Below are 26,761 nucleotides of genomic sequence, written 5' to 3' on the forward strand. Positions count from 1 at the left end.
GCATGACTGTGCAGACAGTCTGCACATGTTCTGTAAATCTGCCCCACCGGGATGTGTTTGGCTCCCAGCACATAGCACACAAACTGGGTGTTGCACACGCAGAAGGGTACAGTAGTCTGTAGTTTCACTGCTTCCACACAGCAGTCCAGTGCTCAGGATATGTGCATAAAATCCACCCAGTACTTCCAAAAAACATCAGAACAGCTGATGGTGTGAGCAGTTTGTGCAAGACAAAGCAGGGACTATCATCCTTTGCTGTATATGTTCACAGAAGAATAGAACCCTATGAAATTACTCTCCTGGAAATGTTGGACCGCATTGCTCACATGTTATGCAGCAGATCTATGCATGTGTTATAAAAATGTCAAGGGGATTCAGCTGTCTGGCATCCTGCTCAGATTCCTAAGTACAAAAAGAGCCATCAATAACCAAGATGCACATTAGCTCTAATCAGAGCACAGGGAAGCAAAAGAGGAGCAGGAGATTGTTAAACTGTTCACCATGAAACATTTAACAGTAGAGCTTCGTTATTATAAATCTGCCTGACTTCACTGATAGTACATCAATCAACACAATAAAACTGATATTAATGTGTTTTTTATGAAAGGACTAGCAAAGTGAGTTGTCTTACTCTCAGACAACACTAAAATCAGGTCAATAAGGATATCTACAATTCTAAGCACTTGAACAGCTCCAAAAGGACCAACCATACTTTTACTTATCTTGCTGAACTGGAACCTAATTCAGAAAGCAGAACCTACTACTACCAGAAATATACAGTATTCTATGCATTTTCCTCCACATACTGAACTGGGAAGCAAAACATTGATTTCTAGCACATACCCTATTCCAACATCACCGATGCATCCAGATGCCTGCTGCAGTGTAAATGTTCACTGAATTATTGAAACCCTTGTAATGTTGTAAAGGAAAATGTTAATCTTAACAAGACCAACATGAATGCCTGCAAACCCAAGAAATCAATTGTAAATAGATAGATAGAAAAAATGTCTTTATTTTCATTTCAGTGATCTGTGTGGCCCTGCAGTGAACTCTAATTTTGAAAGGAATTAAATAATGTTTTGCAGCTGGTCAGAAAACACAAATCCATTTCCAGAATTTTTGAAATATCGCAGTTGTTGTCCTGGTATTACGGTGAGAAAAAGGCCAACGTATTTTTGAAACTATTTAGAAAAAAGAAAGGTGTTTTCTAATAGTACTCAAAGCTTTACCTGAAATATTAAATGCACATACCCAGCCATCACAAAACCTACAAATGTCATGAATCTGTTTATTACTGAGAAGGATTATCTGAAATGTACCCTGTCTTACACTGCCAGACAAAATGCAGTAAATTCTTTCTGCAAGGGAGCTGCATAAGTTTCATCATGTGGTGCCCCTCATGTCTGCTTAGGAAAAAAAAAAAGAAATAGAAAATTTGTTTCTTTAGCCAGAATTTTGTTTAGGGAATGAGAGTCTAGGGAAGATAGGCGAAGACTGAACCAGTTCCTTCCAGCCATCTATCTCTACTGTATCCAACTCTGGAAACTGCTGTATTCCAATTCCACAGCAATATCCCCCTGTGCCAGTCCACAGGAATGCCATGGAGGAAGAGAATACTCCCAAGGTCTCTATATTTTTGGTGTCAAACAGAAGCAGGGTTTGGAGGTTGGCTGGAGGACAGAAACAGGAGCCAAGGTGCCCAGGAAGCACAGGAAACCAAGGCAAACTGAAGTACTGCTTTCCCTGCACACTTCCCAAAATCAGCAATGAAAGGCACAGGTTTAGAGAGAAGTTTATGTCTGTCATATCACACCACACAAGTTCAAACACAGCTACATGTAAACTGTGCTATGTCTATGCTGCTGGTAGACCTAATCATTAAGGTATGATCTTGGAATGTTTTTTGTGATGCTGATCACTAGGACAGCCAGCTTGGAGCATCCAGGTGAAAAGCAGCTTCTGAAATGGTGTCTGTTGTCTTGAACATTTTCATGAATGTAATGCATGAAAAAACTATATATATATATATATATAAACATATGTATAAAACTATATGGTTTTATTAAAATATCATTCATTGCCTTGATCCTTTCTGAAGAAGGTCTACGTATTTGAGGACCAAAATATTCTGCCAATGAAGATTATTTTTCTCCTGGTAGGAATCCAAGCATCAAAATGTAGGTTTTTGTAGCTGTGGTGAGTAATCTGTCAGCAGGGAAACCATGACAGCCTAGAGGAGGAAGAAAAGAAAAAATCCAATCACATTGGAAACAGATACTCCATAAAATAAATAAGGGGAAATATTTTCCAGCTCTGAAACCTTGTGTTGAAAATTATTGCCCTGACAAAAACTGCACACTTAGATTTATTTGCTAGAATTTCTGATGATGAATCAGGAAAGAGCTGAAAATCAGTTCAGATGCTAGGTATTGTAGCTGACAGATTTTCTCAGTGTGCACAAAATATATTAATGGACAGCTTAGGAGCAATTCAGACAGGCATTTAGATCAAATGCTGAGGGTTTTTTTGTCATGTTGTGTCATATTCTCAGTTAGTTCTAGGAGATGCTGTAGGTACCCAGACATCACATGGGCTTGCTTGTGGATTTCAGCAGAGCTTCTATTAGCATCAATGAAAGCCTCATTAGAATAAGGACTTTGAAATTTATCCCAGTTTAGCTATATTTTCTGTGGCAAGACATGGAAAATACTTGCTGAAGTTGATTGTGTGTCATCTACCCCTCCTGAGCTCCCTGCCCAGCCTTTGGTTTGGCTGTGGAATGAGAGTAATGGGAATGTCAGCTAAGTGAAACATGGTGTTGCAGCAGCTCTGCTGCCCATCCCACACCTGTGTACATAACAAGCCCTGTGCTTGCTTAGCTTCGACAAGGTATTACCCGGTTCACACTGTTGTGATTTCACTGGATTTGTGAGTGTTCTCCAGGGGTTGTGATCTTGTTGCTTGTCCTGCCTTTCCCTTCAACACTGCTCAGTGTGACAGGGCATCCCAGGCACACTGAGGTGACTGAATATGCAGCTGTGCTGACCATGTCACAGCTGCCCTCAGCCCTGCTTGGATCTACAGCCAAGCAAATAATTTATTCTTCAGTTTGCTCTCTGAGCTGAAAGTGGTAGAAAATACAATATAAAGAAGACCCATACATTCATTATTTTTATAGCTTGGGAAAAATACAGAGATGACATTTTTCTTACGCCCACAAAAAAAGTGCATCTGGAACTTAAAGTAAAGGCTTCTTTTTCTTTTTTAAAAAATAATATTTAAAGCAATTAGAAACATTGTAAAATAAAAATGAAAAAATATGAGCATTTTGTTGAATTTTGAGACCAAAGATATGAATTTAACACTAATTTGCTAGTAATTTTAACCATGTCCAAAATCTGAGTTTTTAGTAAACACAATGCTCAACCCGTTATTTCTTCCCTTGTAGCATATCTAAAATTCATCTCAGAGCTATGACAACGACATTTCTGGGTTTTTTTCCCCTCTGAAAGTTTTCACTATCTTTTGTCAACATGGTGGTTCTAAAGCCAAAAATAAATTACAGGCTACTGAGATCTGGCAGTAATTTTATGAAATTCTAGGAATGCTGACAGGGGAGTTATGGTTTATGTTAATTGCCAAGTGTCCTCTCATGGTTCCCATGGATTACACAGTATTACCCACACTATAACTTTTCAGGGTCTTTCAAACATATGCTCTTCCAGCACTTTCTCAGGGAAAGTTCCCATTGGTGTCAGAAGCAGTTTTTCCTGAGAGAAAATAACTAGCTTTTAAGTATATGGGAAACTAGTTTCTAAGGCCAGTCCCTGGGACCTCAGCATTTAACATGTTTTAAAATCGACCATTTGAGTTGGCAGTTAGAGTAAATCCAGTGATTTAAATACCAAAACATTACAGTTTATACTGTAGATTTCACTTAGTGGTAAAAGCTGGGTCAAACAACAGCAGATCATTATTAAAATAGGTCACATTTGTGTCCAGAAGTATTTGTGCTACAGATATATATGTTGCCTATAGTCCAAATTGTCATGTGCTCTGGGGTACATTTGAAACATATCTTTTAACATTTACTGTTTATCAAGGAATCAAGCTGAATTTAAGCCTGTAATGCCAGGTAGAACAGAAGCTGACCCTCCAACTACTGATATCTTCTGTTTTTACCATAATTGTCCATTTTCTGTTTTCAGCCTCCTGGAAAACCAATGACCGTGGGGAATAAAATACTTCATCATCAACTTCTTCAGGTTTTCTGGGTAAACAATGTAAAAAAGTCCAGTTGGAAGCAGCAGATTTTGCAGTCTGTAGATGAAAAAGTGTATAAAAATAAAGACGTATGTGAGGACATGAATAAAATCTTTAACAAGTAAAAAGGTTAAATTTTGTATTAACTCCCACTCTGGTTATTTGGATGATGAACTAAGAAGAATTTCACAGACTTTGAAAGAATTCCTCATTTGTGAATAAGATGGGAACATGTCCATTCAAGTTGGTAAGGGTTCGATACTGGCTTGACATAAGTCCGATATTCACTCTTATTTCTTTGGCTTTAGAAGGGGAGTAAAAACTCTGGTGATCTAGAGGATCAATAGAGTGCAATCTTTTTTGAATGCCATACAGTAATATAACACTATCTATAATTGCAACAAGAACATACTAAACAATGATTTAAAAGGCTGTATATTTTTTCATTTTATATTATCACTCATAATATATATTGATCTAATGCCAAGGAAAAATGAATTAAATTTTAGGCCAGAGACATGTCCATCAACAGCATTTAGTGAACTTACGTTAAAGTGCAGACACTTAAACAAGTGATTTTATCAGGAAGGAAAATGTCCTTTTTATCTTGGACGATTAGTAGGTTATGATTTTCTCTAACTGATTTTGTGCTGGCAAACATTTCAACTAGATGAATTTAAAGATATATATTTTATATATATATATTTAATTATTTATTCATTGACAGATATAGACAAATGCTATCCGGGCATTTAAGAGTTAATCTGTAAGCTTCTCATTCTAAATAAAATATAAAGGATCATTTCTGGTAACAAAGAGGAGATGCAAAATTAGAAACAGTTTTTAGGCCATAAAGAAATAAAGGATTAGCTCTGCTGCACATGTTCTGGAGCTAGGTCTCATTGGGAAGCTCTGAAAGAGGCCAGGCCTTGTGAAGTGTATAAGATAACTCAAACTTTGTTATCCTTGTGAGTTTTTTAAGCTGGAGGGAGGCCACACTCAAAAAAATACCAAACTCATTCTTTGTTGATGCTGATTCTTATAAATGCAAACTGTAAAAACATAAACAAAAAACTAAATGTCAACTTTTACCTGCATTGTAATTTGATAACCTTGAAAGGCCTTTAGTCTTTCTTTCTTTTCCTCTTCTTGTCCCATACTTATCCATGTGTCTGTAACTAAGACATTAGCACTGTCTGCAGCTTCTAAAGGATCTGTTGTCAGAAGAAACTTGGTACCATACTAATGTGAATAAAATAAAGAAGATCAGCAAGACAAGGAACTTCATTTATAATGAAAATAAACTCTATTCAAACGATTCTACTAGGTTATTTTTTAGGTTCCTACCTCTTCAGAATATTGTTCAGTTATTTTAGTTATTCTGAGGTCTGGTTCAAAGCCCTGCCAAAAGAGATAACATACTATGGAACATGTAGAAGATCTTTACTGCTTATTAATGCTGGTTAGAAAAATACTGATTGAACCATTTGCCATGGGAAAAAGAATGTATTTCAGAACTGTAAAACTTGGGGAAATTATGTTGGTTTTGTTGAAAGTTTATTTTGGAGATAAAGTGGTGGAAAGTGTTCTGATAAGATTAGAAAAATGTATTTTACTAGTTACAGAATGAAATACTTATACATCATTTAATTTTTTGTACTAAACTGAGTATTTGTTTTGTGTTTTATATTGTATTACAATGCAATACTCTAAGACACTACACCATCCACCTGAACCAAGCAAGATGCAACACTTCCACCAATCTGAAACAAGTTTCAATTTTCTGGGGGAGGACAGAGGGCGCTGGATGACTTTGTAACACTTTATCAGATGGAATTTTAATTCATCATTCTTTATGCTGCTGTCATGAATTCCCCTCAGCCTTTCTGAAGTTGGACTTTGTAGAACTACTCCTGCTTTGCATCAAAATAACTGGATCAGGATTTTGAACCTTGGTTCTGAAAACTGGCACTCAAAACAGGTGCAAGCATCACCAGCTGAGGCTCTTGGCAAAAACCTGAGTGGCTGAGAAAAGAATGGGCAAAGTTTGCCTTCCTGCCTCCATGTGCAGGACTTCCTTACCTTGGGAGTGGCAATACGCAGGTGCATTCCCAGCTTTGCAGCACTTGTCATGATGGAGTGGAGGACATTGTTTCCATCCCCAATCCAGGTGATAGTGAGTCCATTCAGCCCACCATAGTGCTCCTGCCAAAGGAATCAGAAGCTCTGGGGTTATGTCTCAGATGAGCTCAGCAAGATGATGGGTGAGAGGGATTGATCAGACAGGTCTGGTGCAAAGGCAGCTGGCTACCTTCAAATGCTACCTGCATGGAACAATACCTGGAGTTTACTGCACCTACAGGATGGTCAGGGAGGGAAAGCCCCCCATGTTTTACAGGAAGGCCCAAGTGTGGCAGCTTCCTCCAGTACTGGGAGCTGGAACAGGCTCCCCAGGGAAGTGATCACAGCACCCAGCCTGACAGAGTTCAAGAAGCATTTGGATGATACTCTCAGGCACAGGGTGTGACTCTCGGGGATGGTCCTGTACAGGGCCAGGAGTTGGACTCAGTGACTCTTTTGGATCCCTTCCAGCTTGGCATATTCTGTAATTCTGTGACATGTTGGCACATATGCCACACAGTGAGGCCCAGGCTGAGAGATACAGCACCACACACGCAGTAACTTTAACACCAAAGCTGTACTGCCATTTTTGGTGCTAATAAACATCAGTGAGTGGTAAACATTCTTAATTTAAAGACAGTCCTAATGCCTAGAATAGAACTCCTTCCAGCTTTCCCCCAGACTGTACAAATATCCCTATTCAGGTTTGCTCTGGCTTGGTTGTCTCTACACGATGTTCTCCGTGGCCATGGCAGTGGCCTTGCCCTTGCAGTGCATTCTTACCATCACAGCTGCACAGGACAGAAAAAAGCAGCACTCTGAAAGCAGCTGTGCCACTCATGGCCTGCAGGGTTTGTTCTCCACTGTACAGCCAAAGAGGGCAGGGTTTTGTTTATAGGTGTGGATTGCCCAAACTTGAAACAGCATTACAGAATTAACTCTAGCTTTGCCTGATGGCCATTACAGCCTGTTCATGTGCAGTTACTCTGACCCTCAAGTCCAACAGATAAGGCTTAAGGAGGAACAAGAATAACAGGAGTTTCGTGTTCCAGAGCAGGACAATTCGAGACTCTTTAACAAGCTTTGGTTTAAGTATGCATGTTTATAGGTACTTAAGTTGATATCAAAAGGTTTGTGAAGATATAATCAAGTACTTCTATATGCCTGCTCTGTATAACTCTACCTCACGGCTTGAAGGACTTTCTGGAGAGCCTTTTATTCTTAGTTAAAAACTGGGCCGTGCTACAATTGCATTGTAGTAGCTGGAAGCCAAACAGTGTTTCAACACTTTGTGTGACACGATTCAATGCTTGTCAGAGAGGATAAGCATCCACATTGTAGAGCTGTACTAACTGGCAACCTTGCAGGAGTTGCAGAAAAGATGCCAAAAGACTGAACAGGAAGAGGGCGGGGACTACCCCCTCCTCTCCTGGCAGCAGCTTCTCCTAAACAAATAGTTGCGAAGTCAATCCAGAACAAAGTTCTTGGCGTTTCTGCCAGGGATCACAATTTTGAATCAAAAATATTAGTACTTGAGATACTGAATTGTACTAAAACACTGTAAAAATCTAAACCTAGTAGAGTCCTAAGCTGACTAGGTTTAAGGGTTAAAACTACAGTATTGCAAAACTATCACTTTTTCAGTTGAAGTTTCTTAGCAGCAGACTCATTGGCAAAGGTTTGATGCAAGGGCACTTACAGGAGACCAAATCAGGACTTTGTGAACATGGAAGTTATTTCAGTATAATGGTTCTTCATGTCTCTAAGGATCTTTCAAAGTCCTTCCACATCTCCTAGCAATGGTACTCCTAGGAGAAGGTCAAACTGAAGCATTTATTTAAGGTGTTGTTTCAATTTAGGGCTCAGTGATAGCTGAGAATGAACCCACAGCCAGGAGCAAATGAGACAGTCCTGAGTTCTTTTCATCTTACTGTTTAAAAATAGACATCACAGCCTGTAATGGTCAAAGCATTGACTAGAGTCACAAATATACTACTATGTTAAACAACTTCCACCTTATTGCCAGCTGCTACTCTGCATTAAAAGGAGCACAGTGCATGCTAAATACTTTTCTCTGTTTTCCCAAGCTACTAGCTGTTACAGATAAAATATGAAGTACTGGAGATGTCTGTATAATGATCCTTGATATACATTGCAAATTGCAAAGTCACATCTGCAGTGATTACTGTGTAGAGTGGACATAGCTGAACTGATCTTAATGAAGATGTTTTGCTGATGGCTGGAGCCACATACAAGGCAGAGTCAAGCTGTGTGTGTGCTAGCAGAGCCTATTTTATATCCTGTGCTTTGTGCCCTGGTGCACTGCTGCTGTAACTCAAACCTCTTTATCTAAGAGAAGCTCACTGTGACTGTGACTGTACTGCTTATATGCACACATCCTCAGATTCCATGAAAGATGAGATAACTGTGTTGGTCAGAAACAGAAAGCTTTGAGGCAATAAAAAACTATATGAGACATACTTCACACACCCCACCCCACCCCCATTTTATGGTATGTTCTTATAAAACCACACAGATAAAATCCTACTAAAAGTGTTTTGCCATGGTGGTAACGCTCTAGGTTAAATCAGAACCTTTACAACACCTGCTGCTCACCAAAGCCTCTGAAGATATTTTCCCCCTTGCATCTCTTCCCAATTTTTCTGAACTCTGTTATGTTGATGTAGGCTTTATACCTGCTTGGGTGTTCTGCAGTTTCTCTTTACATTTGGAACATGACTTCAAAATATTTACACTCCTTGTAAAGCCACAAAAACTTTAACATATTTAGAAAGCCTAGAGTCCTTCTCCCTTATGGATGCTTCTTTGGCCAAATAGTGATTGCCGCTTAAGTGCCATGAAACATGGCTTTGCTATTCTCATGAAAAATCCCTACTAAATGATTAATGCTGATTTTACATTCAACTTTCTCATCCTCATGTTGTTTTTACAATATTTCATTCTGTTCTTATCCATGGGTGCAGTGTATCAGTGTATTGAACCCTAGGAAAAAGTAAGCATGCTCAGTGTTTTGGCACTGCTGTATTTATGGAGAAGACTGGGTTAACTAATTAGGGACATTTGTGTCTGTCTCTGCCTGGACTTGCTTCCAGTGAGGCTGAAACTCTGACACCATTATAGATTAATTCTGAATTGTTTGACCACAACTGTCATAACAGCCCTCAATTAGAACAAGCTTTTGAATAATGAATCAATAATCTGTCAAATTTTAAAATGGAAAGCTAGGGACCAATCAAAGCTTTAGCCCTTTGGCATACAGTGCAATCCAGCAAAGGAGAAACTGGGCAAACTTGGATCTACTGGCTCTCAAACTGCTTAAGGCAGATGCTAGGCCAGTTATCTTTCATATTCCCACACTGGTTTTTGTCATGGTTGTAGAAACAGTATATACTAGAGGGTCATTCCAAATCTTAGTTGGGATTTCTAATTGTTAGAATAATAATGATGATGATGGTGATGAATTTGAAGACTACAGTAATTTGAGGTCTTTGGGTCACACATTGAGGAGAAGTTGAGAATATATGGCAGCTCTCTTTAAGCTGGGTACCACTATTTTGTCATGCTGTTTAAAAAGAAAGCTCTGATGCATTTCTTATGCCAACCATTGCTTTCTGAAAAAGCAAATTCCCTCCAGACCAGTGACATAAAAAGCTAGTGGCATATGGATCCACTTTAATTATCAGTCTGGCCATCCTGCAGTCAGCTACAAGTTAGCTGATTTGGCCAGTGACATTAATATCAATTCAATCGATGTCAATACACAGCCTGTGTCTGGAATATAAATTGTGTGATGCTGCCCTCCAGCCAAGCTGAGCAGAGCAGAAGTTGTGAGCCACAGCTTCTGCCTGGGACACTGGGTGGAATCAGCACGTGGCTGTTACATGTCTGCAGCGCAAGCAGAGAAGTAATGTCCTCACTCTGTGTACACTACCAGCACACAAACTCATAGCCTTTAAAGGCCAAGTCCCCAAACACTCAAAATGATGTTGTTTACATGTTTACAGCCATTTTTAGTGGGATTTAACTCAAAAGCAGACTCAGTTCAACAGAACTTTTAAGAAAAAAGGTGGTATATAGATAAGAAAAACTTTTCTCTTGGGTTTTAACCCAGACCACAGTATTAAAGGGCAGAGCCAGATTATAAATCAAACATGTGAGGGGCTCCAGGTTGCTCAGGAGGAAGGCACTGGGAAGAGGATGTTGAACCTGAGCAATCTCACCCAGTATTCATGACGGGAGCACACTCTACGATCTGAAAAGAACACCCTGAATACAGAATGAGAATTGACAGCCCTGAAAATAAACCAGCTGCATTGTTTGGGGAATGCAGTGGACTATACTAAAATAACCACACTAAAATGCACTTATGAAAAGGGAATCAGAAGCTGTAAGCAAGAAAATATTTTGACACAAAAAACCAGGCAATTATGCAGTTTCAGATCAAAGAAAAAGCACTTGAAGAGGATTCAAGAAGGCACAAGACAGGTATTAAGGTATAGAAAATGGAAGAATAAAAATGTGCTAAGCACGAAGAGGGCCAGAGTGTATGTACTGCTCCACTGGCAAATGCATCAGAAACAAAAAGAAAAGAAAAAAAAGTACATTTTGGTTATTTAGTGACAGCAGGGAGGAGCAGGAAAATATTTACAGGGATAAAGAAGAGAAATAAGCTGCACAAAATCTGTAATTACATTTAAATATAAGGCTACCAGTCTGTGCCCCTATTTTCATGTATAAATCAAATAAATTGCCTTTGCATTGCAGGAAAGCAGTCCAAGTGTTATATATGGACTTCTAACTCACTTAGAGAAGCAGTGGGACTATTCCACATCCCAGTATTAATCTTCTTGCAGGCAGTACTTGGATAACATCTTGCTGAAAATCCCACAAGAAGTTTGATAGTGGTAAGTAGCAACTAGACCCTATAGTTCACATCTCTTCAAGTGTTAATCTTACTTCTGTGACCTAGTAAAGTTCCTCATATGATTAAAATGCTGGTTTAGTACATGCCACTGACTGTAAGACCAGTCTTTTCCACCTTGCTGTACAGTGGAAGGAGGAAAACAGGGAGTAGACCAGCAGGTCAGGAAGGGAAAGCACAGGCAGTGCCAACACACACACTGAGCTGCTGAGACCTCCCCCCGCCTGCCCCTCTCTCCTCTTAAAAAAACAAGAATGGAAAGTGTGTCAGCAACCAGCAGAGCAGCATGCCCTTGGCAAAGTGGGGCAACCACCTAGTTGCCCTCTAAAGACCTCCTGACAAACTCTGGGCTGAGGAGCATGATAGAGAGAACCAGGGAGAAATGGGCAGAGTTGGAGGAAGCACTGCTCTGCTTGTCAGGCTGATTGTGAAAGTGCTGCAAATTTGAAAAAAGTTCCGTGGCTGTCCAAGGACTGTGCACCTGCTGTTGCTGCTGCTCAGGTATTCAAACCAAGGAAGAGTCCAGGCTGCGGGCTCGTGTTCACCTGGAGCTTCCCCCATGGCTGCCCCATACGAGGACACAATGGAGGAGGAGCAGAGGGTGAGTACAGGGTATGTATTCGTTCCACTGCTCTCCATAGGTTTCCCTCTAAGACTGGTGGAAAAAGAGCTGCATCTCTAGAAGCTGATTGAGATGCTCAGTGGTCTCTCTTCATTGACTGGAGATGGAGTAGAGGACAACAGTGCTCTGAACCTGGGTGCTGTAATCACTGGCCTGGATAAAACCAGGTTTGGGGGCAGAGATACCCATATTTGTGTAGACTGTGAGTCACAGATTATTCCTGAAGCCTGTTATTCACAAGTGTTATAATGCTACTTAATATGGTGTTTGCAAGACAGAACACATTGCAAAACAGAACCATAAGATTCTCCTGGTTTACAGTTGCACACAGTGTTTAGAATGAAATGATGACATTCTCATCACAACTTATTGTGTTATGTAATTTGAACACTGAGTCTGGTTCAATGTGATCTCACAAATCTCCCTTATCCTGGGGCATGAGAAGCATCTTAGTCTGAAGCTCATCAATTTTTGCTGGCCTCTTCACCTTGAGTATTAAAATTTTACAAAAAATAATGATAATTAAAATTAGAAAAAAGCAATTTTCACTAAACACACGAGTCTTTCAGTATTTAAAATTTAAAGCATAAATAATTTAATATTACTCTCATCAGATCCTTCCCACTTAATGAATGTCCCATAGCAAAGTCTTCAACAGCTGAGAAACAGCCAAATGAATCAAGAAATTATTCTACCCTCCCATTTTCAAGCAGTGTGATTTTTATTCATTCAGAAAGTAAACAAGGTCAGAGGAGTTCATCATAGTTGTCAACCAACACTGCAGTATAGTAATAATAATCTTTTTTATAAGCCAGATCCTCAACTGATTGTAAAACCACATAGTCCTTCTGTTCACAGATAAACATCTGGTATTCTATGTGCAAAATGTTATCCTGCTGTCAAAGCAACTATTGCATTAGATAAAACTACACAATAAAATCTTTTTTAACAGCTCTTTGATGTGAACAAAGTTTAAATTGGTTCGAGTGCCAGAACACTAAGATTTTGCATTGGTAGCAATAGCTGACTTTTCAAAACAAATTTGTTCAACCAATCTCCTAATATATGGATACTGATTCTTTTTAAACTGTTCATAGATTAGTGAGGAATCAAGAATGAACTAGTGAGGTTTTTTAAGTCAGTGGAAAAACTTCCACTGGCTTTGGCTAAGCCAACTTCTCACCTTTATCTTAATATGTAAAGCTCCCCGCACATTTCTCGTGTATGTGGAATTGCAGCCTAATTCCAATGAAATAATTAATTTTATGCTTAACTTTACTTCCACTACAGCTGATAGGACTACATAATTATTTTAAACTAAACAAGTCCTTAATTATATTGCTGGATGAAGATTTCTTTAAATAACAAATGCCATGCAATTACCACTTAGAAAAACCTAGGAATAAATGGTTTTGAACCTGACTTCCCCAAATACTTACCAAGAAAAAAAAAGAAAAATTGGTTATATTGTTACCTGAAGGGTTAGGTAATCAGCTAAAATCTGGAGAGGGTGATATAAATCGGACAGTCCATTGATTATTGGGATCGTGGATTCTTTTGCCATTAGGTCCAGATCATTATGCTTATAAACTCGAGCCAAGATTGCATTTGTCATGCTGGACAGCACCCTGGAGATAGCAGAAAATACTCAAACATAATAAATATAGCCCTGTTGCACTCTTCGGCATGCAACACATGAATATTAATGAAAATGGTAATGAATCAATATTTTTCAGCTATCTGAATAATTTATCATGCCTGCAGAACAGACTCAAATGTAGTCATTTAACAAGCTGCTAAAAAGTAAGCAGTTTCACTTATTAACAGACTATAGTAAGTAAATGAAAACTGCTGCATTATTTTATGTTTTTTTCTCTTTGGGGTTTGATTGTAGATGTAACATCAATACATGCTGAGCTATCTGAAGTAAGATAAGAGATTGTGTGAACTGTAACTTTTGAAGAATTTGATAACTTCAGAAAAGATAAGGTGTAAGATTTCTGCAGTCTTTTAGCAAAAAGCAAATGTAGGACTGACTCAATATTACAGACTATGCATGGTAGCCTGACCTTTTCAAGGATTAGAATACAGATCTGTCACAGATTGCTACACTTATTTACTGATCTTAATTAACACAGAAACAACAGGCCAAAACACCAACCTTTTCTTTCTCCTACCTGCAGACCTTTGTATTGACACACATGGTATCAATATTAATATAATGCCCAAATTTGAAACTCAGTATAAGGACAGGGGCAGGCTATGCCCTTAACCTCATTTGCCAAAATGTGAAAGACAGAGATTAGCATAGTGGATTAGCATAGTATACTCTGAATTCTTTAGATAAATTTAATATGGATTGGAGCTCTTAATTTCCCTGCATTTCTGTGTTTTAATCAGGCCCTGAAGCCTGACTTTGAAGTAGCATTTTTTGTGTTTTCATGTTATCTATAATATGACATGAAAACAAAACATGGAAGAGACTGAATTAGAAGAGCATGAAAAAAATCCTTGCAGTATCTGTCTTCCTGATTAGCCATGAAGAATTCTCATATCTCTTCACGTGGATATAAGGCTGTTAATGCTGTGATCAGTGAGGTCTCCTGACAAAGTCAGTAACAAACATTTTCTATTGGCACCAGATATTCCTCACACAATCAAAACTCATAAAATGTTTCAAGACTGCCTGTAGAGCTCTCTCTGAAGAAAAGGCTGCCAATAGCAGCTAAAGTGAAAAGGAAAGTCAAAACTGAGCAAGGTATTTACTGATTACAGTGTACTGGAACAGTTGCTGTTTGTGCCCTTATTTCTTCTTAGCTCATGAGTTCCCTTCTCTGTGCAAAACCTGTTCTGTTCTGTTCTGAACTAGTCATCAGGGATGGGATGCATGGTTCCTTCTCACATGTGTCCACCCTAAACAAGAGAGCCAGTTCAATCAGCCAAGGAAAAGAGGCAATGACACTGGGAAATTGCCCATTTTCCTTAGACTTTTTTTTTTTTTTTTTTTTTTGGCTGTCAGGACAGCTGATTCCTATTTGACACAATTGATAAAGAATTTAAAGATGGTTCCTTTGCAAGGTCTTCCATTAGAGGAAATTCAGTCATAATCACCAAATAGTGTAAACTGCTAGATTTTCACCCTTAATCTTTTAAAAGACCTATTACACACTTATCAGAAAGATATCAAACTGTCCTTCTGTCAGCATTTCTAGATGTCACACCTTATAGTAGGAAACCCAGGTGGAAACTGGGTTTGTTCTTTGTGAAATCAAAACAAAATTAAATTCAGGGGAAAAAAACAAAACAAAACAAAACAAATAGACTTCACCTGGAGGTCTCTGATTACAGGAGAATGATGAAGTCTTCTGTAATCAAATCAGTCTAAAGGAAGTCATGTAAGGCTGGAATTGCACAGAGAAAAGGACCTGAATAGATAAGAGTCTTTAGTAAAGATGAAGTTTTGGAAGGTGAGAGGGAGTAAGCACAGACTCATTAGGTGTCTTTTCATTTAAGGTTCTTATGAACTTCAAAATCCCAGAGCCTGGAAATGTATTGGAATATTGAGTGTATTGGAATGCTGCATATCTCTCTTTTCAAAGTAACTTTTATTTCTACAGAGAAAAATTAGATTTTTTTTTTCTTAAGTATATCCTCTGAGGAATCCAAAATTAAACAAAAAGTATGCCTGTTTGGTTTGGCAGATCTTTGCATCTGAAAATGAGGCATTTACATATATTTTGCATAGAATACTGCTATTTAAGACAGTTTTGCTTATATTTTGAAAATGTATATCCATTTAAAAGGTTTAGACTTCTGACTACTTCACTGTCACTCAGTCTTACAGGGCCATAGGATGGATGTGCTCTCAGCAAGCAGTGAGAAGTAAACCCATTCCCCATAAATGCGGAGATTCATCCCCTAATAATTCCAGTGGACTGCTAAAATTATTCTATGAGTTCTTCAGTGCTGTCACTGAACCTGATGGCCCCTGAGCTTTGCTGGTGCACAGTGGAACTGCTCTACAGTGGCAGATACAGATAAGTACTTATATTTCATTTCACATAATATATCAGACATGCTAAACAGATCTGAAAGGCTGAGAGCTCCTTAATGGGCGCTAACTTTTTGCTACTGTGTCAGCATAAATGTAAATGTCCTGTGAAACATGGAACAGCTGATTTATGAGCAGGTAATAAGTCCCAAAATATGTTCACAGCAGCAATGCTTTCAACCCCTACCTGCAGCAACTCTAATAAAAACTGTGACTTTTATAGACCTGTGCTCCTTTTGCTTTAAGTCTCAATCTCAAGTACTTCTAAGGCCTTCAGAGCTGTAGACACATGGCTGTAAATATTTGAAATGCCCTCTGGGTCTACTACAGGCATTTTTTTTTTTTAGTCTTACATTACCTGAATGAGGTTGGGATGTTATCTTTCATTCTCGAGAAATGCCAGGGAATTAACACTCAGGCTGTTCTTTGGGGTAAATTGCCCAGCCTTGATTATGCAAAGTCAATAATACTCTTGCTAATGAGAGCAGGAATGAAGCAGAGCACACAGGAATGAAGTAGGACTCTGCAAGAACTCAGGAAAACCCCCAATCTGCTGTAGCAGGGGAGTGCTGTGACTCAGCAAAGGAGCAAAATACCCAGGTCAGAATCATAAATAGGGATTTATTTCTGGAAGAGCAAGCAGTGACAAAGAAAAGGGGGCTGAAGGCTTGTATGGGAAGTAAGTATTGTGGGAACTTTCTCCACAGAATGGGGACACCTTCAGAATGGTTGAAAGATTTGCTTGCTTCTATTTATTGCCTTATTTCTCTCGTAGCTTACTCTCTGTCTTTTTCCCTTTTGCTTGTGTAAAAAGAGGTCATTCAGGAGACTGTGAATGAAAGATTTTGTGTGCCTTTATTATCCCATTTGTGAAGAAGAATTGAAAACTGGCCTGTACAGTGTTTGTGTATCAGAATCGTCCTGCTTAAACTGGGACTATTTCTTTTGAAGGAATGTATTTGAATCCTGTGGCAGTGTATGAGCTCTTCTGAACTGGACACAGTGGCCTAATGTACCTCAGACTTGACTGTTAAGCATCAGGAAAAATCCGTTCCCTTTGCAGGCCCACAAATTTACAAAATTTTTGAATCTCTTAAACTTGTACTTACTAAAACCAGGCTTTTGTTGAAACATCTGAACACTATCAGTATTGACTTACTGGAGAAAACCCAGAGGAGGCCACCAAGATGATTAGAAAGATGGAACACCTCTCCTACGAGGAAAGGCTGAGAGGATTGGGATTGCTGAGCTTGGAGAAGGGAAGTCTTTGGGATGACCTAATTGTGGCCTTTCAGTACATGAAGGGAGCCCACAGGAAAGATGAAGAGGGACTATTTACAAAAGCATGTAGTGACAGGGCAAGGAGGAATGGATCCAAACTAAAAGAGTAGGTTTAGATTTTACATTAGGAAAAAATTATTTACTGTGAGGGTGGTGAGGCACTGGCACAGATTGTCCAGAGAAGTTGTGGATGCCCCATCCCTGGAAGTGTTCAAGGCCAGGTTGGAGCAACCTGATCTGGTTGAAGGTGACCCTGCCCATGGAAGGGGCTTTGGAATTGATGATCTTTAAGGTCCCTACCAACCCAAACCAGTCTGTGATTCTATCATTGCAGCTTACTTTGATACTGGCAGTTATGTATATAACAGGGAGTGAGAGTTAAGTACTTTCAAGCCTCAAGGGACTGAAATTTTTAATTTCTACTAAAAACACGTATATGTCTTCAACTTCAGTACTTAAAAACAAGAAAGGAAAATTTAAAATGTTTAAATGTTTGATCTTTTTTCTTAAATTTTCCTTGAATTTCATCCCAGAGAACAGCAACATAGTTCTCAAACAATCTCTCCCACTGACTGAAAACTGTGGTATTCAGCACAGACAATGGAACTAAGCTGCCTGATTGCATATTTTGAATTAAGCCTGATGAGTTTGACACTGCATATCTTTCACCAGAATTAAAGGGACTGTTCAGACAGTACTAACCTTCCAACAGCTGAGCCTGACTGAATCGACCTCAGTTTGCAAAAGGGCTGCCTAGAAAGCAGGACAATGCTGAGGTTGGATGAGTTTTAATATATGAAGTGCTATGACAAACAGCAGGAGCACCTGCAAAACACAGCCTCATGTTTTGTTTGCTTTCTGCAACATCGGAGGCAATCCACTGGAGAAACATCCTGAGCTCAGTTCTTCCCTTCTACAGCAAAGGAGATAGGCTGCTACCCGTTCCTGCATGCCTGTGGGACTGGGCATGATTAAGATCTTCCATGGATGTCTGTAAGACAACAAAGTCATAGCCCAGCCTCCACAGCAGTCCTGACAGTGGGTACAATTGTGGAGGAGGGCAGGTGAAATCAGAAACTAGCTGCAAAGTGTTATTCAAGTTTGATCCTGCTGAAACAGGGAACCAGAATGGCCTTCATGGCCACCCTGTCACTGTACATAGGCTATAATGGCAGGCTAAGGCCCACCAGCAGCTGACCTAACTAACATAAATAATGTTTTTTCTCTTCAATTTTGCTCCATGAGCAGCAGAACCAGGTTTGAGTCTTGTCTGAGTATATGTGTTGTCATCACTGGAGTTTTACTCCTGAGCTTCATAAAATGTTTCTATTTTTAAATGCAACCCTGATTAAACACTCTGTATGGCAAAATATTTCTCATTGTGACAATGGACAGTTAGAGTGGATGGAATAATGGTGTACTGAACTATAGATTCTCTGAGCTGAGCTGTAAATATTTAAGAAATTTGGACTGCTTTCTGACATTTTCCATAAAGAAAACATTAACTTCCAAAATTCTGTAAGACAGGCTTTGGCCCAATCAATTACTGAATACATAGTGATCAATCAAGTAGCATTTTACCAACCTCACTGTATCTGTGAGACTCTCATTAGTGCCCAGATGTATGTCTTGTGTTGTAAGGAAGGAAGGATGTCCTCCAAGGAGAGCAAATCCTACAGTGAGGACAAATAAAAAAAAAAAAGAGAAATTTACCACCAGCACCACATATTTGCAGCCAAGACCGATATCCTCTTCATGTAAGATACATTTACAGCAATAAAAGTAAAACTCAGCAGGACACCCAAATGTTTCAAACACCTATTAATATATATGCTAAAATAATTAGCATCTGACACACGAGATAAAAATAAATGTACTTTGGAATAAAACCACTCAAATGTGATATCTTACTGAAATCCTTAGGAACAGTCATTCAAGCTCCAAGGCCAAGGGCATTACTGTGGCTCCCTGTTATGAGCCAGGTAATCCATTCATCATGCTGCATTTCAAGGGACTTTGCATCCTAGAAGGGTCATTTGAGTCACTAGATGTAATTTCACATCCTTGTACATATCTAGATTTTCTTTCATGTACGGCCACTCAGACAGAAAACCCTAAAACTCCTCATAAACTGTAATAAACATGACTTTGGTCACAAATGACTGAACTCCTTAAAAGTAGTAATGCAACAGAGAGAAAAGGAAAGGTCTCAGACACAGCCATCATCCCTCTACCCTGCAATAGTTAGGAACTTACAAGGTAATCCAAGGAACTGGATGGATTAGTTCCAAAGAATAAAATCCGTTCCTGAACAGCAAAGGAGATAGGTTTAAGTCTAAAGCCTCCTACTGAATCTCAGTGTAAAGTCCATCATGGCCACATGTTGGGAGAATGGCTTGAGGGGGTCTGTTTTGTAAACTGTCACAGATGGTTTAGCATAAATCTTGCACAGGACACAGGGTCCTACAGCTGGGGACATACAAAGTGTAGTATTTGAACCAGGCTCTAGGTAGCCCTGTAAGGCATTTTCTGTGTGCTGGGGAAGATTTTCCGTATAAGAACAACTCCCTTCTAGGACAGAAATTGTCAGAGAGATCTTGCCCTGTTGCTACTATTCATGACAGAGGAAATTTCCAGAGAACCAGAGACCAACCTTGTGAAGAGAATGCTGTGGGGGAAAAAAAAAATTGAAGAAAAAAAGGTAAAAAGCTGCTCGGGCTGGTTGTAGCCGTTAGATGGCACTGCAGACATCTTCAGCACTGCAGCTTTAGCACGGTGGGTGTACAGGCCTGTCAAAGATTAAAATCTTGATTCCACAGCTACTCTTCAAAAAAAGGGATTAAATCAGGACTGAACATTGAGCCCTTTCACAGATAAAACCAGCTAGCTACAGGCATCAGGTCTAGGCCCCACAGATGGGCTCCTAACACAGAGCAACCCTTATTAACTTCCATCTCATGGGGGGAGCGGGGTTGAGGTGAGGTCTTCCATTCCATCAGTTCAGCCAGTCTCTAGAGTTTAAAATGCAATAGATTAAAATAATACTGGCAAATCACTGCCTTTAGACTGCCTCAATTTCCTTAGAGGACCAATTAAAAATAATGATGCTCCAGATACCACCCGAAGGGCAAATTTCTGCTCCATCCAGCCAGTACACACTTGTTTTATTGAATGGACCCATTTTTGCTTTCCTATTGTTGTCATTAAAGATTGCTCTAAATCTCAACGAAGCTGCAATCAGACACAAACTTTTAAGAATGAAGCATCATTTATTCTATTATTAATTTTTGCTGTTAGAAAAGGACTATTTACAGATTTGTTTGTTGCTTTAACCTCCTCTGCATCTCAAACATGAACACTGTATTTATGGCAGTGTGTATGCAAACTGTTGCCTAGACATTGCATCCTACCTGTTCAATGCAAGTTTTTAAGTCAAGACCTCAAGGATGAAATGTTATTTGCAGTAACTCTTCCTTCCGAAGTTCTTGTGGATTTTTTTGAAGGCATATACAACTATGACAGTGATTTATCCCTGCAAGTTCCTCAGAAGACAACAGCTCTGCATTTTAGGCTTTAAATGCACACACTTTGGTAGATTATTCACAGTCCAGGCAGGCTCCTATGGACATGTTCTGCTTTCTATAAATGGTGCTCAGGTAAAAAAATAGAAATCTGGCCATTTATTCAGAATTGCCAGACATCAGGCAGTTCAGTTGGAGCTGCCACCTGGAGAACATAGCAGAGTCCTAATGTGCTGGGCTTTCTGCTCATGAATTGGCCATCTGTGTGGGGCCTGGGAACATATTTCCATCCAAAACTTTCCATCTGGAAAAACAGGAATTCTATGCTCTAGCTTTGTATATAGTTGCAGAGACAGAATCTTTGCTTTGGATTCTTTCATCCAGACTACTATTAGAAAGAAAATAATGATGACTTTTGAAGATACACAGACAACAATCCAGCAAATAAGCACACACTGTAGTTCTGTGTTAAACTGGGAAATCTAATCCTTTATGTTTCCACAGCCTGGCCATAATCAAATCCACATGCTAAAGGTTTATATGAATCATGGTATCTTCAACAAACTACTATATATTCAAATTGCAGATTCAGAATAGATTATCATCTCATGTCCATCCTTCTCACTACTGTTAGTTTTCAAAATACACAGTTTTATGCCTCATGCTGTGCTACATTATTGACCCCACTTATGCAGACTTCTTCATGTAGGACATGAGTGCTGGTGGTTGTACAGACATAGGTGAAATCTCCATCCCAGTCTGTCCCTGCTATGTGGGGTAAGTGGGCCAAAATGAATCCTCCAGTTCACATGTTGGATACACAGCTGTGGGGCTGCCTCGCTGTTACCTGGAGACAGTACACAGTCATCTTCTCAAACTCAAAGGAAGGATCTTTTTTAATATTTCAAGATATATGGATTTGCATTTATTAATTCCCTCACTGCCTGCCAGGACTTATGAAATAGAAAGTATTTTTCAGTTTAGACTGATAGCAGGCATCAATTACAGAATATTCCTAAAGCAGAAGCCTAAAAATTGATGGACAGTTTTTTAAGTTTTTAAAAGCTACTCCTCCAAGTGGAAAGTAAGCTAAGTGTGCTTGGCCCTTTTGTAACATGGCCAAGCTAAATAATAGTTGGACGTTCCAACAGAAAACAGACCCTACATTCCTGCCATGCAGTACCATCCCTGCTACATTAGTACATATGAAATGATACAATTATTTCTGTGACTGTGTGTAGTAATCTTCAGGCATGGTCATTGTGTTCCTCTCACCCCACTGTGTAAGAGGAGTGAGTTGGGAGTAACTCCATAAAAGCCAGTGGCAGTGAACCTCTGTAAAGCTGTTAAGATCTTGTATATTCCAGTGCACAACAAGAGAAGGCTTTCCTGCCTGTATTGTTTCCTCTCCATTTCTACCCTGTGACATATTGTCTGCATTCAGTATTTGTGAAATAGTTGGATTTATTTATGACTTATTCACTAAAACATAACTGCAGCTGTATATTTTAAGAGCAACAGTGACAATCAGAATATTTTACACCAAGGTTATAACAAAAACAGGGCATTCACCTTTATGCCATGCCTGAGGATGTTTATTTTACAAGTAATATATGAGCATGTGGAATATTTCTGTTTTCAAAAAGTACACAAGATTTTATACAGAATGAGTATGGGATTCTGACTGTGAAAAGGTGACATTTTCCAGTACAATAGTAGAGATGTCACATTTTCCAATATACTAGCCAGTGATAGCAATAAATCTAGTAGGCTCCACAAAACTGGATTTACTTTGCTAGTACTCTATAGAAGTTACTTGTAGTTCTGAATTAAACTTACAACATCATTACTAGTCTTAGAATTGGTAAAATAATGTGAGCTTCAGAAATACACTTTAGGACAAGATTAAAGAGGCTGTGCATTATACCCCAAGGAACTGTACATTATTCAGTACAGTTGCAATGTCATCAGAATGCAACAGTTCAGAGGCACGGGATGTTGGAAAAACCACAGATGTCAGCTGCTCTCTTACAGTTAATGTTTTGATAATATTTGATCAATCTTGATGACTGGGAGAAATGCTCAAAGACTGGAGGAAAACAAATGTCACCCCTAAGTTAAAGAAGGGCAAGAAGGAGAATCTAGATAATACAGGACATCCAGCCCCACCTCAATCCATGGGAAAATGACGGAGCAGCTAATCCTGGACACCATTTCTAGGCAGATTAAGGACAAAAAATCATCGGTAGTCAGCATGGCTTCACAAAGAGGGAGTCATGCTTGACTTTATAAACTTCTGTGTTTCTATGACTGGCCTGGTAGATGAGGGAAGTGCAGTGGGTATTGTCAGCCTGGACTTCATCATGTCCCTTGACAGTGTCTCTCTCATAAGATCCTAGACAAAGTACTGCCAGCAGGTGGATCTCTCCTCTTTGTTCAGCACTGGTGAGGCCAAACCTGAAGTATTTGGCTTTGGGCTCTTCAGTATGAGAAACATGGCCATACAGGAGAGAATCATTCTGTGAATTTGTTTATTATTTAAAAAAAAATGATGTTCTTTATAGGCATAGGGACAGCAGGAATTCAGAAAAAAAATTCCATGGTGTTAATATTTCACAACAATCTCCTAGACCCTGCACAGAGGAGATTTTGTAATTAGTGATTTCCAAGTCTCTACTCCTTTATAATGAAACCCACTGATTTTCATTTGGTTGTTCCTGAGAGTTACAAAGTTTGTTTACATTAATCTCATCACTAGAACCTTGTCCCACAATTGACCTCCTTCAAGATATTGAAGGTGCAACTCATGGGAAGTGCTATTTGAGAAAACTCAATAATTTTCTAAATAAACACTCCAATCCATTTCAATGCCCACTTTCACAGGACATTAGAAAATTGGGTTTAAATTAGCTAATTTAGAGGAACAAATGTGGCCCCACATTTGTTTTGAGTTAGAAATTCCAAGGGAGAAGTCATTTATGTTAAAAAAGCAGCTGAAATGTGTAGAGTTTTCATAGACAGAGTCTGCCTTTGAAACAAAGTCTTAGGCTTAAGAGACTTAAGACCAATTAACCGAAGGTGTGAAGTTAATGCACAGAAGTTAAACTGCATTAAACTCCCTTGTGGAAGCTCTCACTCAGAAATAAATTGGTTTTATTTCACTGGAGCTTAATCCCTCTTGGATGAATTTATGGGCATTAACTCCCATTCTTAAGTTAATTCATTTGAACTTTCCTGAGCTTCCCTCTTCCATAAGCCTTCAAAAGCCAAGGACTAAGTAGCACTTCCCTTGGAATACAGAAGAATGAAGGATAAACAGATTCAGAGAATTCATTACCTGCCTATGTACCGTTAAGGCAGGCAACTAGAAACTGGACTAAAAACTCAGGAATTAAAAGGTGGGTGGTCTTCACAGAGAATGAATGCACATTCATAAGTCCTGATTATCTGGAGAAAACAGAAAGCAACAACAAGTCTGCTTAAAGAGCATGATCAACAGGCAAGTGGCTGTGGCAGAGAATACAAAGGCAAATTCAGAAGTGCTTGCAGTTACCATGTCTGCTTCTTCCTTCCATTATTTTTGCCTTTTCCTTTACATCTTGCAAAGAAATGTGAACACTCAATGGGTTTCCTGTCCTTTCACTAGGGAGAAGTCAGCCCAAGGGATGCTGGGTCAGCTGGAATGTGAGAATCTTCCTTGATGTATCACCAATTTATAGTTATTGCTTGCTAACATGTAAGTACATGAATGATTTATTTCAGCAGTCCCATTGACTTCAGAACAACTACCATATAAATAAAGACATCATATGTATGTATTTCAGTGTTTCCAGAACTGTATCCTAAAAGAATAATATTCCAGTGCTTGATCTTATTAGGCTAATACCCTGGAGTCTCCATGAAGTTATCTTCCCCTATAGGTAATGACATTAAATTTTCCCCCTAATTTATATCAAGACATTACTGTGATTCCTAGCCTAAACACATGCTTTGAAATGTGACAATGGTAATGCATAATACATTAGAAAAATATTTATTAGAGCTTGCACAGAATTAAATTTGTGATGCTTACTGAAACACATGTTAGGAAATGTGCATCTTGCTAGTACAACTAGGAGCTTGCACCAGAAATGCTTCCTTCTGCCTGTTACTTTATTTCTGATCTGTTGTGTTTTGGAATAATTTGGCAAATTTTCAGTGACCAAAACAATGTGCTTGTGACCTTAATATGTGAGGTGAAAGACAATGAGATACCATTGTTTAAGTTTCTCCTGAGAAGAAATTGCTAAATACAAAATTATGCAGTGGTTTTCAGTACATACTCACTGCACACAGTATCATACAAAATCCAGCTGTGCTATTGCTCAGACCTACCTGTTTCTGCAGATAATCTTGTTCTTGTGCTTCTCTTCTCAAAAATCATGGCCAAAGATTTTCCTTGCATCAAAGGTAAATACTGAAACACGAAAATTGAAGGCGTTTCAATTTTATAGTCATTGTACACTTAAAGTATGAAATACTTATTCTTTCACCTTTTAATTCAGCATTAGAAAAGTTGCACAGGTTGTTTTTTCAATCATAGCTTTGTTCTCCTGCCCTTCAATAAGTTTATTAGCAGTGGCAAGGTTAAAGAGAAAGAAGTAATTCTAGGGGCAAAATCAACTACATTTTGGCACTCAATTCGAGCTAGCATTAAGGAAAACTCAGATACTAATTTAATCTCATGCAGGGAAGTGTCTTCCATTTCCTACGTTTAGTGCTGCATGTGCACCATGTGTGGATGGATGGGGTTAGCTGACAACAGGGAGTTAGCTGCACAAAGCTGTTTAACCTTTCCACCGAATGAAGTCCTCTGAAGTATTTAAAGAATATCTCTGAACACTTTACAGGAAAGCTCTTTGATTTGTAGACATGATTTACAGTATTTAAGAGCTCAGGAGATTTTATCTAGGACAAGACAGTTGAATGGCTCATTCCCAATGCTCTTCAGAACAATATTTATTTCAACATCTAAGTGACCTAAATGACAGTTAAAGCATTTTACCTCTCCTTTGTACTTTATCCTTTGTTTCAAATCTGAGGCCATCCACAGCAAATACTTCAGCTCATCTCCTGTGTAGTTCTGTAGAGTAAGGAGGTCCTGACCTTTCAGATGAACATTCATTTGAGCTGGTCGCCCATACCTGTGTCAAAAGGGCAAAAATACACACTTTTTGTCATTGATGCTGAGTTGTACTCATGCTAAAGCCAGTGAGCAAGCACCTGGAGTCTCTCCCACCCCTCTCATTTGACCCAGCTGGATCAGATTGATGGACCGTGTTAATTAGTTAAAATAACTCCTGCTGTCAGACAAACACAAAACATGCCACTACGCGCTGTATCAATCGCCACTGTAACAGTGTTTCAAATTGTATTATAAACTGTACATTAGATAGAGTTTCTTTTGTCTTCTGAGTTGCATATGGCAACTGCATGCTATCAAATAAAGCCATTCAGAACTTGGTGAAACAACTTATGTGTGGACCACAAAGCTGCCCTTTTGGGGGACAGGATAACAGAAATGGATCTTGGTGCATCTCCTCCCTCCTTTGTGCTTTGTGGATGAGTAGACACTTGCCACATTCCATCCTCACTGTCACAAATGGTGGCATTTCTATATAAATGTGTATGAAATCTGTCGACTACGCTGGGGAAGAGGGTAAAACTCCCCAACAAAATAGCCGTGTGATCTAGTTCTTCTTGTAGCACACAAGAGATGTTCCGGGCATGTGCAGTGTGTTTATTCTGTGTATTCTGGTCTCCAGCCAGGTTTATGACTTCTGAATCACATGAAATTGGATGCTGATAATCACCCAGAGAAGTTACATGATCAAATTTCCTCTAGCTTAGATGAGGCATCTGTCCTAGTTAGGACAGCTGAGATCAGTTCATCATGGTATGGGTGTAACCCAAAACTG

The 26,761-nt window shown here is 39.1% G+C and overlaps 1 protein-coding gene across 1 annotated transcript; it reads right to left on the reverse strand.

Moving 5' to 3' along the window:
- Positions 1 to 2,060: 2,060 nt before the first annotated feature.
- On the reverse strand, positions 2,061 to 25,978 carry OTC (ornithine carbamoyltransferase). The gene is made up of 9 exons (XM_017810879.1): positions 25,849 to 25,978; positions 25,179 to 25,260; positions 18,869 to 18,956; positions 13,426 to 13,579; positions 6,349 to 6,471; positions 5,614 to 5,667; positions 5,359 to 5,508; positions 4,186 to 4,323; positions 2,061 to 2,233 (listed from the first exon to the last, which is right to left on the reverse strand). The coding sequence occupies exons 1-9, from the start codon at positions 25,966 to 25,968 to the stop codon at positions 2,174 to 2,176; spliced, it is 969 nt and encodes a 322-aa protein (XP_017666368.1). The 5' UTR covers positions 25,969 to 25,978; the 3' UTR covers positions 2,061 to 2,173.
- Positions 25,979 to 26,761: the final 783 nt, after the last annotated feature.

This window comes from Lepidothrix coronata, unplaced genomic scaffold, assembly GCF_001604755.1.
Source record: "Lepidothrix coronata isolate B3197 unplaced genomic scaffold, Lepidothrix_coronata-1.0 Scaffold30, whole genome shotgun sequence".
Classification (NCBI taxonomy): domain Eukaryota; kingdom Metazoa; phylum Chordata; class Aves; order Passeriformes; family Pipridae; genus Lepidothrix; species Lepidothrix coronata.

Bases quoted from the DNA above. Each gene is read 5' to 3' on its own strand.
- OTC (XM_017810879.1), bottom strand. From the start codon at position 25,968: ATGAATGTTCATCTGAAAGGTCAGGACCTCCTTACTCTACAGAACTAC. The intron at 6,472-13,425 runs GTAACAATATAA...TTCCTTTGGCAG, and splicing joins CTGATTACCTAACCCTTCAG to GAGCACTATGGTGGGCTGAA. The intron at 2,234-4,185 runs GTAAAAACAGAA...TTCCTCCTCTAG, and splicing joins ACAGAAAATGGACAATTATG to GCTGTCATGGTTTCCCTGCT.